Source organism: Oncorhynchus masou, chromosome 16 (genome assembly GCF_036934945.1).
Source record: "Oncorhynchus masou masou isolate Uvic2021 chromosome 16, UVic_Omas_1.1, whole genome shotgun sequence".
In the NCBI taxonomy this organism is placed as follows: Eukaryota; Metazoa; Chordata; class Actinopteri; order Salmoniformes; family Salmonidae; genus Oncorhynchus; species Oncorhynchus masou.
In genome coordinates this window covers 14,653,408-14,668,314 of record NC_088227.1, presented here as the reverse complement: position 1 = coordinate 14,668,314, position 14,907 = coordinate 14,653,408, and the positions used below count along the sequence as shown (strand labels likewise).

At 50.7% G+C, this 14,907-nt stretch overlaps 1 protein-coding gene across 4 annotated transcripts in view; it reads right to left on the bottom strand.

The window, feature by feature from the left end:
- Positions 1–14,907, bottom strand: part of rev3l (REV3 like, DNA directed polymerase zeta catalytic subunit) — a 47,156-nt gene that overhangs the window by 9,968 nt on the left and 22,281 nt on the right. For 2 of the 4 annotated variants that reach the window (XM_064990817.1, XM_064990820.1), the window contains exons 3-14: positions 14,746–14,820; positions 13,696–13,859; positions 11,924–12,056; positions 11,623–11,717; positions 10,427–10,531; positions 8,626–8,710; positions 6,763–6,908; positions 6,123–6,251; positions 5,715–5,949; positions 5,312–5,457; positions 1,323–5,181; positions 238–1,121 (exon numbers count right to left, since the gene is read on the bottom strand). In XM_064990817.1, the coding sequence (XP_064846889.1) occupies positions 238–1,121; positions 1,323–5,181; positions 5,312–5,457; positions 5,715–5,949; positions 6,123–6,251; positions 6,763–6,908; positions 8,626–8,710; positions 10,427–10,531; positions 11,623–11,717; positions 11,924–12,056; positions 13,696–13,859; positions 14,746–14,820 (6,056 nt within the window). Of the gene's footprint in view, positions 1–237; positions 1,122–1,322; positions 5,182–5,311; positions 5,458–5,714; positions 5,950–6,122; positions 6,252–6,762; positions 6,909–8,625; positions 8,711–10,426; positions 10,532–11,622; positions 11,718–11,923; positions 12,057–12,196; positions 13,671–13,695; positions 13,860–14,745; positions 14,821–14,907 lie in introns of those variants that run through there. The other 2 variants (XM_064990819.1, XM_064990821.1) reach the window with 2 other exon arrangements.

Genomic DNA, 14,907 nt, shown 5'->3' with positions numbered 1-14,907 from the left:
ACAGATTAACAATTCTGGTACGCTTGATTAGTCAATTATGCAGTCATTAATAGCAGCCATAAAAATTTCACACCGAGGTAAGAAAGAAAGTTGGAGTAAAGAAAAGCTTACGGCGGGAAGGATAGCGGATGCCATCGCTAATGTCATTTCCCACGGTCGGAGTTAGTGTTAGCGGCCGAGGCAGGATGAAGAGGGATAGGTGCCGACAGCCTGCGGACGGAGAATGATGGGGCTTACCTTCAGTCAAAGGGGTGCTGCACACGGGTTCAGACTCGCCCCTGCACCTGCGTCTCCTGAGGACTGGGGTGCTGTGGAGCTGAAGGTGGGGGCTGGTCCTCTCCCTGTCCCCTCGGCTCTTCGTGGAAGGCAAGGGAGAGGGACTGAGGAAGTGCTTCTCCTCGCTCCTCTCTGGGGAGGTGCAGAGCCTGGGGGACAAGGGTGACCCTAGATCTGACCCTCTCCTCTCCCCCTCTACTCCATCTAGTCCTGAGGGGCTGGGCTGCGTGGGCTGCTGCCAGGGCGGCAGGTCTGGCGAGTCTGGAGAGATGGATTTACCATAACACTCCTCCTCAGAGTCTCTGGTGTTAATGTCTGATACAGGCTTCACTCCTCTGGGGCTGTCCTGAGTTTCCACCCCCTCAACAGGTGATATATGTAGAGAGAGATTGTCCCTCTGAGTCCTGATATCGGAGGGCTTCTCAAACCCCTCCTCTTCCTTCAATGCTGGAGAATGGAGCAGAGTGGGCTGTTCAGTCCTGTCTGTTTGCTGCTCTTCTCTTATCTGTTCTAACCTTCCCCTCTCCAGTGCTCCCACGTCTCTCCTGCCCCTCTGCAGATGCTCGTACTGTTTCCTGGCCTCCAGCCATAGCTGGACGCGCTCACGGCTGGGGGCGCTCCTACAGGGCAGCAGGATGACCTTCTGGTCCCCGGCTGAAGAGGGGCTGAGCTGGGCCTGGTCTCTGGTGGCTTCTGCTCCCAGGGTGTGAGAGGAGCCGGGCCGGGTCATGGCGGAGAAGGCCGTCTTCCAGAATTGTAGCCCCTCCAGGGATAGGTCCCCGTTGAACTCAGCCAGCTCCTTGGCCAACCTGGTCTCCACCGTCAACTTACGTCCACCAACCTCCCTGGAGAAGATAAAATGATTGAATGATGTACAACATCATGCCTCACCACAGCCTTAGTCACAGACATATATTGTGTGTAGCGTTTAACCCTTGAATTAATACAAATGCGTTAAGTATTTTTCACATCGGTAGTTGTCAGAAAGTGCTTTTAAAAAGTAAATCAAATCAAATAATCCCGCGATGAGAGCTTCGTGGTCCTACCTGGGTTTCCCTGGGGCGTCTGAGGGGTTGCTGCAGAAGGGCTCCTGAAAGGTGGCCTCAGACATCTCCAGGTCTAGGAGGGTGGTGAGGATCTCTTCCCGGTTGGGAGGGGACATGAGGGGCTTGAGGATGTGGGCCCCCCCTCCTGTCCCCCTGAGGAGCTGGCTGCTAGTCTTCACCTGGGATACGGAGTTAACCGAGCGTGGAGAACTACTGGCTGTGGTCGACGTCAAAGCATCATTCCCCTCCGGTAAGTCTCCGGTCGGTGATCCTTCGTTGTCTGCGAAAGACGCAGAGCTCAGAGGCAGCGGTAAGACGGGGTCGAAGGCAGAGAACAGCAGCTCTTTCCTCTCACAGTGAAAGCCCTGGAAGTGGCTGAGGCCGTGGAGTTTGCCCAGGGACGTTCCCCACTCTCTGCTCCTCAGTAACCTCTCGGAATCCAAAGAAGATAAATGGTTGGAGACAGATTCACCGTTTTCTGGCTTGTCAAAGAGGTCAGGACTCAGAGGTCCAGACAAGCTTCGTTGTAGCGCCTCCCCAGACCCAGACAGCCTATCAGGCCTCTTCTCAATGCTCAGCGCCAGCGCAGGGATGACCTCCTGAGTGATGTCACTCAGGAACTTCTGAGGCAGATTCTTGTCGGTCAAAACAAACTGGCTGCCCATATACAGGCTGGAGAACTCGGTCTGGCTGCCAATGCCGATAGCGTTGATGTCGAAGTTGTAGTTGTGTGGGAGCTCTGGGGAGAGGCTGTCCTCTATGGAGTAGCAGCTGTCCAGGCCTGGGTCTGAAAGGAACACTGGGCTGTCGTCTGACATTGGTGGCTCCTGCTTCACAGGTAACTCCGGCTGAGAGTTCGCCTTACCCTTCCTGCTTCTGGGCTTCTTCTCCTTGGGAGTTGTAGTTCTTGAGACCCGGGGTTTCCGTGGGGTGGCTGACGGAGTTTTCCTGGCTCTTGGTGGCTTGGCTGCAGCAAGGTCTGGTGTGGGGCCAGGGGGCTGTGTTGTAGTGGAGGAGGAGATCTCTGTGCCCACTGTCTGGGTTGGGAGGCACTGACCACCTCTCTGCTGCCTCTTCTGCAGGAGCTTCTTCAGAACAGCCAGGCCAGAGGTATCCTCAGGTAGGGCCTCCCCGTTCCTAAGGCCTGAGTGAGGGGACCCTGATTTGGGGGCGCCCTTACTCTTCCCCACCATGGGGGATTTCACCTGAGGGGGTGTGCACTCATCAACTGTAGTTTCTGCCTTCACAGCACAACCCGGCAGCTGGCCTGGATGCGTTTGGAAGAGTTTGAGAGCAAAGCTTTGGTTCACCTCCATTATGGAGGTCTCATAGTCCTCTGACTTTGGTTCAATGAACTGGGATAGGGATTTAGAGCCAGTGACCCCATGGGAGCCGTCAATGATCTGGCTGGTTTTGTTAGCTGACTGCTGAAAGGGTGGTACGGCCGTTGAAGAGGAGTCAGTAAGAGGCGACACATCCTCTGGGAAGAGGAGCTGGGAACTGTCACAGTCTCTGCTTTTTACAGGGGGCTGTTCAGCCTGCTTCTTCCTACGAGGCCTTCGAGTTCTTGTGGTGGTGTTAGTAGAGTCACCATCCACACTCGTCCCATCAACTGTCTCTAGATCTTTTTTTCTCCTCCGTGGAGTCCCAGTAGTACTTTTCCTTCTCGTGGCACTCTCCTTTTTGACTTCCGCCGAAAGCTTATTAGCAGACTTAGTCCGTCTTCTTGGGCTGCTAGGTTTAGCAGTCCGGCTTCGGTTCCGCACACCACGGCCTAAGGACTCTGGGGGGGTTTCCTGACACACAGAACTGAGACAGGGATCATTTAATGGGTTCATCAACCCATCAGAGGACATGGCTTCCATAAGGGGGTCACTGGGGGACCAACACCGAGGTGGGGTTGAATCAGTGGGGCTAGGGGATCTCTCAGACAGATAACCCAACTCCACCATCACATCAGAGTACTCAGTGGCGTGGTCATTGGCCAGTTCACAGTAACATGGCCGCGGGCACGGCAGAGAGGGCCGAGTCGAGGCTTTCCTGAGGCCTTTAGTCCTTCTAGGCCTCTCACCCCCCTGCCCGACTCGGACTCGAGGTTTTGGTGGGCCACTGGCCGTTTTCTTAGTGGTTGTGGTGTTGACCTTATTAACCTTTCGTTTGGGCTGTTTCTTATTAGCCTTGGGCTCACTGAGAGGAAACTTGACCGCACAAGACTCTAGAACCTTAGGCCAGAAGGACTTGAGAGGGGCCATTTTAGTGTACGTCTCCAGTTTGTCTGGTGTGAGCACCACCCGCTGCTCCTCAGCACTCACCTTGGCCATCTTCACCAACATGTTCTTCTGACCCTTGAACCTGTTGATGATGATGTACTTGATGATGATGGGTGGCTCCCTTGGCTCCTTTCTGGACATCTTCCGTCGTTTCTGGTACTTGAGTTCCTGCGTGCTGAGGATATAGTTGTCTTTGAAGCGGACGTAGTTGTCTCGGAGGGCCAGAGGGTGTTTCACGCGAGAGGTGCCCGAGTGTTCCCCATCCTCGCTGCTGTCGTAGCTCATCTTGCGCTTGGCCCTCAGAGTGTACTTGCTGCCAGGCAGACCTGAGGCTTTGGTGCCAGTCACTTTAGCAGGGAGCTCAGGCAGTGGGGCCAACCTGCCCTCCACAGACACCTCAGTGGGACAGGCAGGGACTGGGGCCTGTGTAGGGGACACAACAGGGGCTGGTTGAGGGGAAGGGGCCAGGGCAGGGGAATGGGCAGGAGCAGGCAATTCTGGGAGTGGTGCTGTGGGTCCAGTCTCCTCTATGACAGACTTTGCCACTGTGTCCGTGCTCTTAGGACAGGCAGGCATGATGGAAGTTAAGGCCATGCCCACTTGGCTGTCAGAGGCTAGGCTTTCCCCAGCGTTCGCTTTAGCTTTCTGGGCTGCTGCAGCCAACCTCCTCTTGCCCAGCTTTAGCCTGGACCTGCGTGGCTCTGCCTGCTCTAGCTTGGCACAGCCGTCAGTCAACTTGTTGCCCACCACCTTCTTGGCGGGCCTGGTAAGGCAGTTGGAGAGAATGACACTGGGGAAGAACTTGTAGTGTGCCTCCTGCTGGGCTACTATGGTCCTCTCAGTCTTGTTCTCCTGATAGTCCTCGTACCGGATCTTCAGCTCGCCCATGTCCCCCTCCTCGCTGCCTCGGCCCATCTCACCCTCCCTCGAGGCAATGAGCTCGTCCTCTTCTACGGGGCAGGGGGCTGGGTTTATACTGTTCCTCGGTATGGGGCTTTTACAGTCTTTCTGACCCAGCTCTAGCTCTGTCTTGCTGGGGCAGTTCCTCAGCTCAGAGTAACACAGGGAGAAGCTCCTGTGGTTCTGCAGGATGGACAGACGATTCTTCTCCACATTCTTGATGCTGCTGTACTTCTTCCTGCTCTGGGTGATTTTCCCGTTGCCGAACGGAAAGACGTCCAGATCCGACTCATCCAGAGCCATCGTCTTCTTCTCGTAGGTGTAGAGAGGCCGAACGACATCCATTTTGTCCACACAGATCTGAGAGACCTCGGCCTGGTTGGCGATGTTGCAGGGAATGGGGTGTTTGACCGGCTGGATGTAAGGTATCTCTTTATTCACCTTGAACCCTGTGGAACACTCATGACTGTGTTGGCTGAGGGAGAGGAAGTGCTTATCAGCTGTGTCCTCTGTGTCCTGTGAGAGGGCTTGCCGGTGCTCCGGGTGTTTGCGGTCTAGGAGGATCTTGGCTGAAGACGGGGGCTCCAGGTGGACTGTCTCCCCAGGAAAGGGGTTCCTCTTCCCCAGGATCTTATCGGCGACGGTGAGGGACGAGTGGGTCCTGGAGCCTTTGTCCGTTACCGATGAATCTAAAGAGGAAATATAACAGGAGAGGAAACATAACACCTCGATACAGTGACAGGAATGTAAGGCAGGAGTCAATGAGATGTGTCGTCGATGTGTTTATCTCTATCTCTATATTACGTTCTTATAACTCACCACTGTTCTCATCCGCAGCACCGTCCAGCTGAGGAATGGAGAGGTTGGCAAAAAGAGAGTTGTTCCCACTCCATTCCATCTCCTCATCTGACGAGTCCTGGGGCTCGTCACTGAAGCTCTCTTCTGCCTCCTTCACACCAGGTCTACTGGGGAGATAAGACACATTGATTTAACAATGAGGCATCCCTTAAACTGTTTAGTCACGGCTCACCGCAGGTGACCTTCATCTGACTGACAAACGTGTTCACTGTTTACCATTGTGAATTCAGTGACAACACAAGAAACAAGAGAATTAAGTCATTAGGTGTTTTTATTGAGTTAATATTGAACTCGTAATTAATAAGTTAATATTGAGCAAGGCAAAGAAGTACGGGGTAAAGAAAGAAAATAAGAAATCGGTCACCTCCGTCTAGACGACTGTTCTGGAAGGTCGCTGTCCCATCTCTGTGACATCAGAAGACTGAGTTCTGCCTCCTCCCTCTCTAGCTCTGGCCCCTCCTCCTCCTCGTCACTGTTGTAGTGACCGCTCCCTCCCCCGGGCAGGGAATGCTGGGAGTTCTGCCTCATAGGGGCCGCCCGATACCCATCATCCTCCAGGCCTGCCAGCAGGTCCACCATGGCATGGTCCTGGCTGCTGTCTGCAACACACAGAAATACCTTGGAGGTGACTCATCTCCAGGCTTGGAGATGCTATATAAACAATACGTTGATTAAAAGCAGATTTTTTTTCAAAAAACAAGAAGGACATAAGAGCAGTAGGATAAGCTGTTTTCCATATATCCGATGAACACAGTGCAGTATGTTTGCCTACCTAGTATGGGTGAGTGGTTGGATTTCTGGGAGAGTGGGAGAAAGGTCTGACTGCTCTCCAACAGACTCAGAATGGCCTCCTCATCCACAATGGCCTCCTCCTGGTCTTTACCACGGCTCCTTTTAGTGTCTGAGTGGCGGGAGAGAGGGAGAGAAGGTTATCATTACTGACAAACAGAGTGCCCGTGTCCCAAATGGCACCCTATTCCCTACACAGGGCACCACTTTTGACCAGAACCCCATGGGCCCTGGTCAAACGTCATACACTATTACAGGGAATAGGGTGCCATTTGGGACACGAGCCACAGTGAGTGGTTCAGCATGAGGCCCTGCCGTACTCCATTCTGTCTCCATGTGTGTCAGTCGCCTTGCTTCCCTAGCATTTCCACTGGTCCTACGGGAGACTTGGCAGACTGAGCGAGCAGATTAGGCTAATGTAGACCAACACTGTGTCACACTTGAAATTCAGTCACAGTAGGAGTGATAGGATATCATTTGGACGAATGTTGATCCACCTTCTCTGGCATTCAGACAGTCTAGCAGAGGGCCAGTCGGAGAATTGGGAGGAGAGTTAACACCACATCCCCCTTCGTGTCTAGTCTAGCAGAGGGCCAGTGGGCAGAGGGAGACGCCTTGCTCACCTGTCTGGGAGCCTCTATGCGCCTCCACCAGGTTGGCTGGTGTACACTGCAGCAGCTCTGGGGTCAGGACATCAGGGTGTAGAGACAGTTCAGCTGGGGATGGATCCTGCTCCTCTGCCGCGTCATCCACAGACCCAGACTGAGTCCTATTTTTTTTTAAAGAAGAAAAAAAGTGATAAGACCGTTCAAAGGGAGACTGTAGCTAAGGTTATTACTTGAGTCATAGACGAGGTCCCTGAGACCAAGCGCTGCAGCAGTCATGTTTTATTAGCAATCCTTATTGTCTTAATCAGGAGATGTGGCTGCAGTGTGTGTGCGTGTGAGAGAGAGAGACAGAGAGAGGGAGAACGAGTGAGAGAAGAGTGTGGGATAGAAAGAGAAGAGGGAGTGTGTGTGTGTGTGTGTGTAGGAGGTATGAATGGAAAGCTGGCAGGTGGCCAGCAGTACTTTGGGCTCTCCTCCAGATGCCTCTCCCTATCAGGCTCTGCCATCCGCTTTGTCCCGTGCTGCACCCCTGCATTGCTTAGCAACTCACTACTTATCAACTCAACCAAATATTTAAGCATATACAAGGTGGAAAAGGTAGGACAAGCAATGCAGGTACTAGACCCCCCCCAAAATAAATAAATAAATATTCAATATTCTATTCTGTACGTCTCATTTCTTATTGCGGGGCGGATGAAGGAGTGCAGAGGGGCTCCAGAGACGGGCCTCTGTGCTCACGACTGTCTCGATCTGGTGTTAATTAGTCTCGTTGCTAATGACTTTGGTGGCTAAACGAGGGAGCCCAGCAGGTGCCAGGAGATTCCTGCAGCGATTAAAACATTTCAGCTCCCGACTCTGCCTCCTCCCCTCTGTAAACTCTGCTCGTCTGTACTTACTACAGTACAGCCTGTCTGTCTGTGGTAACAATCAGAGACAGAGAGACAGAGAGAGAGAAACTAAATAATAGCTTTAAAAAAGCACATAAGAGAGTAGTGGACACCTTTAGATGTGCAATAGGCAGACAGAGACAGACAGAGAGAGAAAGAGAGACTCAAATCAAAGACAATGTGTATACATGCGAGAGCACACCAGCCAACCAGTGAGAGTTGTGATCTGGGAATGTGTGTGTGTCACAGTGCTGCCAAGCCACAGCTCCATCACGTGAGAGGAAACGGGTCCCTGTGCCAGAGCCCAAACTGCTCCCATACTGGCCTGGCCTTTGATAGAGCCGTTTCACTTTCCTCCCGCTTTCCTCCCATTGGTATCAACTTAGCTTTGTGAGCAGGAGCCATCTGGACCTGATGTAACAGCACACACCGGGCCAACTGTACTTTTATTTATAACAGGAAATTCTTTCTGCTCGGCAAGGAGGGGGAACAGGGAGAGCCCTGGGATATTAGACAGCAATGACCCCATCAACCCTGGACTAACCCCCTCCCTCCAACCCATCCTCTCTGGCCCAGCCACTGACAGTGTTGAGATGAACCAGGAAGAGGCATGCAGTCACCATCTCATATAGACAAAGACAGTAATACACTAACCATAAAGGCATGGGGGAAATAAGTAGCTGCTTTAACATAAAGAATGAAAGACAGACCAGATGTAGATTCTCTCTAAAACGCAACTTATGTGTTCTCTGGCGGTAGACATCTTGTCTTGAAAGCAGCAGATGTTTACTCTCAAAGACCACCCCTGCCGCCCCCTCAACTTCCCAAACCAAACAGAGCACAGCTATCCACTTACGCAATGTTGAGCAACTGTTTGTCTGACGATGACTAACAGTCAAGTTACCCTAAGGACTATGGGAAACTCTTGTGGTGAGCCATTTCCCCTCTTAAAGACAGCAAGCTTGAGGGGGGGGGGGGAGTTGTTACTTACACATCAAACTCATTTTCCTTCAGGATCTCCTTGAATCTCTGCATGAAGGCCCTCTCGCTCTCCGTCGAGGCGACAAACCCACGATCTGGAGGAGCACCAAACGCAGGCAGAGGTTCAATTATTACACTTTGATGTATGTGTGATGCACACGGGACAGCAGTCAGACACAGATACGCATGAATCGTGACAGGGACGAGCCTAGATTATTTATTACCTGGTCCATGCATGTTCCAACAAGCAGATGGCCCATAATATGGGGCATAGACCACTGGAGATTGATGGCACCTTTATTGGGGAGGACGGTCTCGTGGTAATGGCTGGAGGGGAATAGGTTGGAATGGTATCAGATACATCAAACAGATGGTTGCTACGCGTTGGATGCCATTCCATTCGCTCCATTCCAGCCATTATTATGAGCCGTCCTCCCCACAACAGCCTCCACTGGCATTGACTTACAGGTAACAGCAAAAATAATAAAGACAGTTGAGTAGATGTTCTGGCGGCTCCGTTATGGTGTGGGGGTGCATTTTCCTGGCATGGTTTAGGTCAGGGGTCGCCAACCTTTTCTAGCATGAGAGCTACTTTAAAAAACATAACCCCAGCGACTCATTTTTGTTCTCTTCTTTAACTTGTAACCCTTCCCTGGGTCTTTGGTGTACAAGAGATGTGTTTTCTGTCAATATACCTGGTACAATAATGGTTAGTACACATTATTTGGCATGACAGGCCCCTTAAAATTATATTATACTCAATATAACAAATATTCATAGAGAAACAACAAAAATGTATGTTCCTGAGTAAATGCTTAAATCACATCAGAAGAAATAAATGTAAGCCTGGAAATACTGGAATTCCCCTTCAATTGCCCATCTAGCAAGAGAAGAATGTGCCGGTCGAATGACCTTTCTGCTGTTACATGTCACGGCAGAGTTCGCAGAACAACAGCCACCAAAAATGAAACAAACAGTCATGCTAGGCAAGCCTACTTTGCAGTTCACATTTAATTGAGAAGGTTTTGGTGGAAAGCCTCTGTTTACTCAACCCAAAAGACGTGGTCATTAGCAACGCTAACTGGCTACATACGGCGTGATAGACAAAAGCACGGTCCAGACAGACAGACAGGACGGACAATATTGCTGTAAATTAGTTAGCAGATATTGCGTTACATTTTTAAGCTAATAGTGGCTAACCAGGGGTGGGAAAGTGTCAATGTGGCTTTTGAGTCGATATCAGCTGTTTATGACAGTTTGTGATGGAGAAATGCACTTACGCTCAGAATTGATTGGCTAGCTACTCATAAGCGGGCTGCGATCTACCTGTTGAAGACCCCTGGGTTAGGTCAACTCAACCCCTTAGAGAGAAAGGCAAAACCAATAAATACACAGGCATTTTTTAATGATCGCCTTCGACCTATGGTGAAGCCCTTCTATCCTGGCCACTGAATGGTCTGACGAGCATGAAAACGATGTATATCATACGTCATGGCCGTCTCAGTCACCAGATCTCAGCCCAATGGAATGGCGCCCGAGACGGCGTTTTTCCACCACCATCAACAAAACGCCAAAACGCTGGAATTTCTCACGTTAAGAATTGTGTCGCATCCCTCCAACAGACACTTGTAGAATTTATGCCAAGGTGCATTGAAGCCGTTCTGGCTCGTGGTGGCCCAACTCCCTATTAGGACACTAGGTTTGTGTTTCCATTATTTTGTCAGTCACTTTTTACATTCAGGCCGATACGCATGTAGGTAGACCTGCTGGAAGTTTAACTGTGGGGTCTCTGAGAGGACTGGTTCACTCACCCTGTGACTGTGGGGTCTCCATCTGAGATGACTGGTTCTTCTCTCGTCGCCTCTGCTTCTCATCCTCCCAGATGGCCTGCAGGCCAGGGTTGCTGCCAATCTGATCTGCACACACACACACACACACACACACAGTGTCGGCATAGATCAGTCGGTTGAATGAGGGCCTCTGCATTTCCCATCTACAGTTGGTTGAATGAGGGCCATTGTTTCAAAGAGTACATTGACGCACACAAAGTTAAAGAGCTCAGATCACCACTAACCACTCAAACTGGACAAGAGCTCGAAATCAGAATCATTCCTCAAACCATTTCCTTCTCAACAGAGAGTTTGTATGTCTTTTTTGGGCAGATGGAAAATCTACTTGTTGAAGGCACATATGTGGACTGCCCTGGCGTGACCCCTTTTCTGCCAGATAATGGTGTGTGTGTGTATATATGTGTCTCCCACACTCCGTATTCTGAGCACAGCTAATCTAAAACACAACCAAGCACTTTGTTTCTGCTGTGTCATTCTGTTCCTAACATTTATCACGAATGGCAGAAAGACTGTAGAAATAGTTCATACTGGATTGAGATACTATGAGGTCTGGGAACACATTCCAATGGCAGATGCATATTCATGCATGCTTTTAACAGAATGCTCTATTTTTGCTACATGTTCCCAGTTCAATCTGCTCTTCCAGTCTTCCATCCTACACCCCCCTGTTACTCTCTCCCTCGCTCTCTCTCTCCCCCTCCCGACAGAAGGTCGGAGAAAGACGAGACTACCGAGAGACGGGGTGAGTGGACAGTGTTTGTTTTGGCCCGGGTGGCCACTGATCTAACGCTCGGATGTGCTGGAGAGCAGGAGCCTGACAGTGGGGTGCGAGACAGACTGTTTGATCTGGAGAAGGCCTCCATCGCTCATCTAGGTTACATAGGTAGGGGTCCCAAATGGAACCCTATATACAGGGCTCCTATAGGGCTCTGGTCAAAAGTAGTGCACTACATAGGGAATAGGTTGCCATTTGAGACGCAACCAAGGTTTGACGAGGAAAAGCCTTCGCTCCTCGACTGTGTTGCACAGTCAGAGCAGTGGAGTCATTAACCGACCCGTTCCCTCAGTCTCTCCTCGTGCGTCTGTCGGACTGTCTGACTGGCGGTTTTTATATATGACTAAAAATATGTTGTTTCCCAGTTTCTCGCCGTCCTTACTCTCTATTTCCAGACGGTTAAGGATATCTACAGCCACAGCATCCACTTCCAGCTCACATGTGCTCTGTTTCTCCACATCCTCCAGGACCAGGGAACTGCATTAGAGAGAGAGGGGGGAGAGAAGAGAGAAGGAGATCATGCAGATTGGGCGAGCGAGAGAGCAAGAGGTGAGCACACAACATGGATGCAAATTACACACTAAATCCTACATGGACAGAAATGTACAGACAAGACCTAAAAACACAACGCTGCATTGGCCCACAGCATGTCATTGGAGCTGGTCTGTGCTGGCGTGGCTCACCAGGCTATGTCATCCTCCTCCCAGCGGACAAACATGCCTCCCAGCGTACTGTCGCTCAGTCTGGAGGTACAGGGGCTCTTCAAGGGGCTGGTGCCTGGCCTGCTGCAGCCCTGGCGATCTGGGGGAAATCCCTCTGTTCAAGAGACACGTGCACACAGACACACAAAAACATGTGAATCATGTGATGGAAGCCAATTGATTTTTTGGGGGGGTAAACCAGTCTACAGACATTGTGTCTTCAACATAGAGCAAAATGCAAAAAGAAAAGCATACCAGCTCAGTATTTCCAATTCATTTGGATCTACACAGCTTTCTAGAATCCCAGGTCCTTTGTCATCGTCTTCACTTGATCCCAGATTACAAACTCCCTTTCAACTAGGTGTTGTACAAAGGAGAATATAAACAGGTGAACATTATCACAGAGTTTCAGCCCCTTTGTACTTTTTGGTTCTTTGCAACCCATTTTCCGTTGATTGCGTCAAAATCCAGGAAGTGGCCCTCTCTTTGTCTGGGGAGAGTGTTGCGTGAACATTGTTAAGAATCTGTTCATCTGAAGAGTGGGGGGGTGGGGTTCCCTGGCCTATTCATTAACCCTTCCATGCGTGGTGGTGTCACGCTGGGTTCTGCCTCCCCTGACCCAGGAGACTCGCTCAGGCATGAAGACAACTGCAGAGCGGAGATACCTGTCCCATCTCGGCTCAGCGCGGCCCGGGATTAGCGCTTCGTAAGCCTTAGTCAAGATCAAACAGAAAGTGGCCAATCTACCGCTTTATTCCCAACCATCGGGCGCAGTGTGAAGCCAAGGCCAAGTTCAACCCTCAGATCTGAGGGAAACCTTCCTGCTCCTCCAATCCCACTGTGAAATGTCCCCCTGTTCTACCACTCTCGCCCTGCTACTGCGAGGGGCCTAGTGAGAGTCACAGGTTCCCGTCCTGGGAAGACGGGAGGAAATCTGACCGACGCGGCCCTCAATCGAGATATCGATTGTCCCAGCTTGGCTAGCCGTGGTCTGTGGTTTCGTTTCGGGTTGGCAGAGGCGATGTGGGACGTAATATTAATACTAAACAGTGATGTACAGTGCAAGTTCAAATCAACAGCCTGAGTTCAACAGGTCACAAGTAAACACATCCATATTCAAGCCCTCACTGTTCATTTCTCTAGATTGATGGCTGGGTGTTTATCCAACTCAGGTGGAAAAACAGTACCAAGAATATGCTCCAGGCTTGCAGTGTTCCAGAATGCTAGTTATTCCTCTGGTCTGCCACGGACCCCATTGCTTCCAGTCTTCTCCCGCACTCTTTTCTTCCTCTCTTAAAGGGCTTTTCCGTGTGTTGGTGAGGTGTCATCTTTGAAGAAGTCCACCTTTTTTCATTTTTCTTTCTTTAACGGAGAGCCTGTCAGGTCTTTGTAAAGCAAGGGTGTTATCTGCGAGCCACTCTTTAGAAAATTACACACTGACCAGGATGCATTAGGAGGATACGGTTTGTGTGTGTGAGATAGAACGAGAACTACAGCTGCTGCCCGAAGCATCTCAAGGCCATCGTAGAGAACACAAATACATCACGACAAAAGCATGGCAGCTCTTCCTCTCTTACACCCCCACCCCCCGCCATAGCTCTGGACCGTTACGACTGGGCATACTGCGCACCCCTCAGCCACACCTAACAGGCAACAGAAAAAGAGGAGGGATGTCCCGCAACACCACTCAGCCAGGTCACAGGTTTGTGACAAGGTTCCTAAAGCAGCCTACTCCGTTCCTTCCCGTCCCTTACCTCTGCGCGGCTGGCTCCGGCGGAACTTGACGGCTCCCAGGTTGATCAGGTTCATGCCGTACAGGTTGTAGTCGATGAACAGCTGCAGCAGGTAGGGGATGTGGGCCTCGTGGGGCTGGTAGTGCTTGTTCATCACAGCGCCTCCTTGCAACAGCTCACACACCCTGGAACCACACACACACAGTTTTACATTAGATGATACATTGTTGTACGCTAGGCATGTTCTTTGCGTCCAGAAAAGGCTGTGTGTTCCAAAATGATTGAGTCGGAGAGGCTTTCATTCCAGAGTTGATATGCTTTCATTCAAAAACGCATTCACCGAGTCCTAGTCGCTGGAAAGAAACTGTGACGACGCGCAATTTTACTTTTCAAACTTGAAATTTCCCGCCAGTCTTTTGGCCGGTCCAATATCCATAATAATAATGTAGGCCACAGTGACAGTTCCCCTTTAAAAGGTCAGAGCGGAGAGAGTTGATTGATTCAGTGATTGATCTGGAACAAGACAGGGGCTCATAACAGTCAGTCAGGCTGGGAGCAGACAGTGTGCCAGTTAGACTCTCTCTCTCGCTCGCTCTCCTCCCTCAGTGTCTCTCGCTCACTCTCCTCCCTCAGTATCACTCGCTCGCTCTCTCTCCTCTGTCCCGTCTCTCGGAATCAGTGCAGTAGCACGGCTCCACTCACAGTGACTGATAGCTTCAGCAGCTAAATAACAGCCGGTGTGCACACACACACACACACACACTCTCTCTCTTTACACAAAACAGACACGTACTTGCTTTGTCTCTCGCACAGTCGCTCTGTCTCTCCATCTCAACGTACACACACTGTCTAAAACACACACACACACACACACCGCTAGAGCTCTGTACTACATAAGCGGGCCGATCGATATCAACAGAATGAGCATCATAGTCATGTCCACACAGGCTAGCCTACAGACAGAGAGCATAGCCCTCTCTAACAACAGGAACACATTGCGAATGTTAACACATAGGCTATTACAGCTCCAAAATGCAAGCTGATGCAAAAAAAGTAGAACACACTCCTCACCTTTTGACCATCTGAGGATTGTACAGATAGATCTTCATAAACTTCCTCTCCATGGCATGGTATCCATAAAAAGGCCTGTGGGGGTGAGACAGTCAGAAGAACCTCTTGGGAAAACAACACAATACAGACTTCACCTACCATTCACCTTCTAACATGAACATG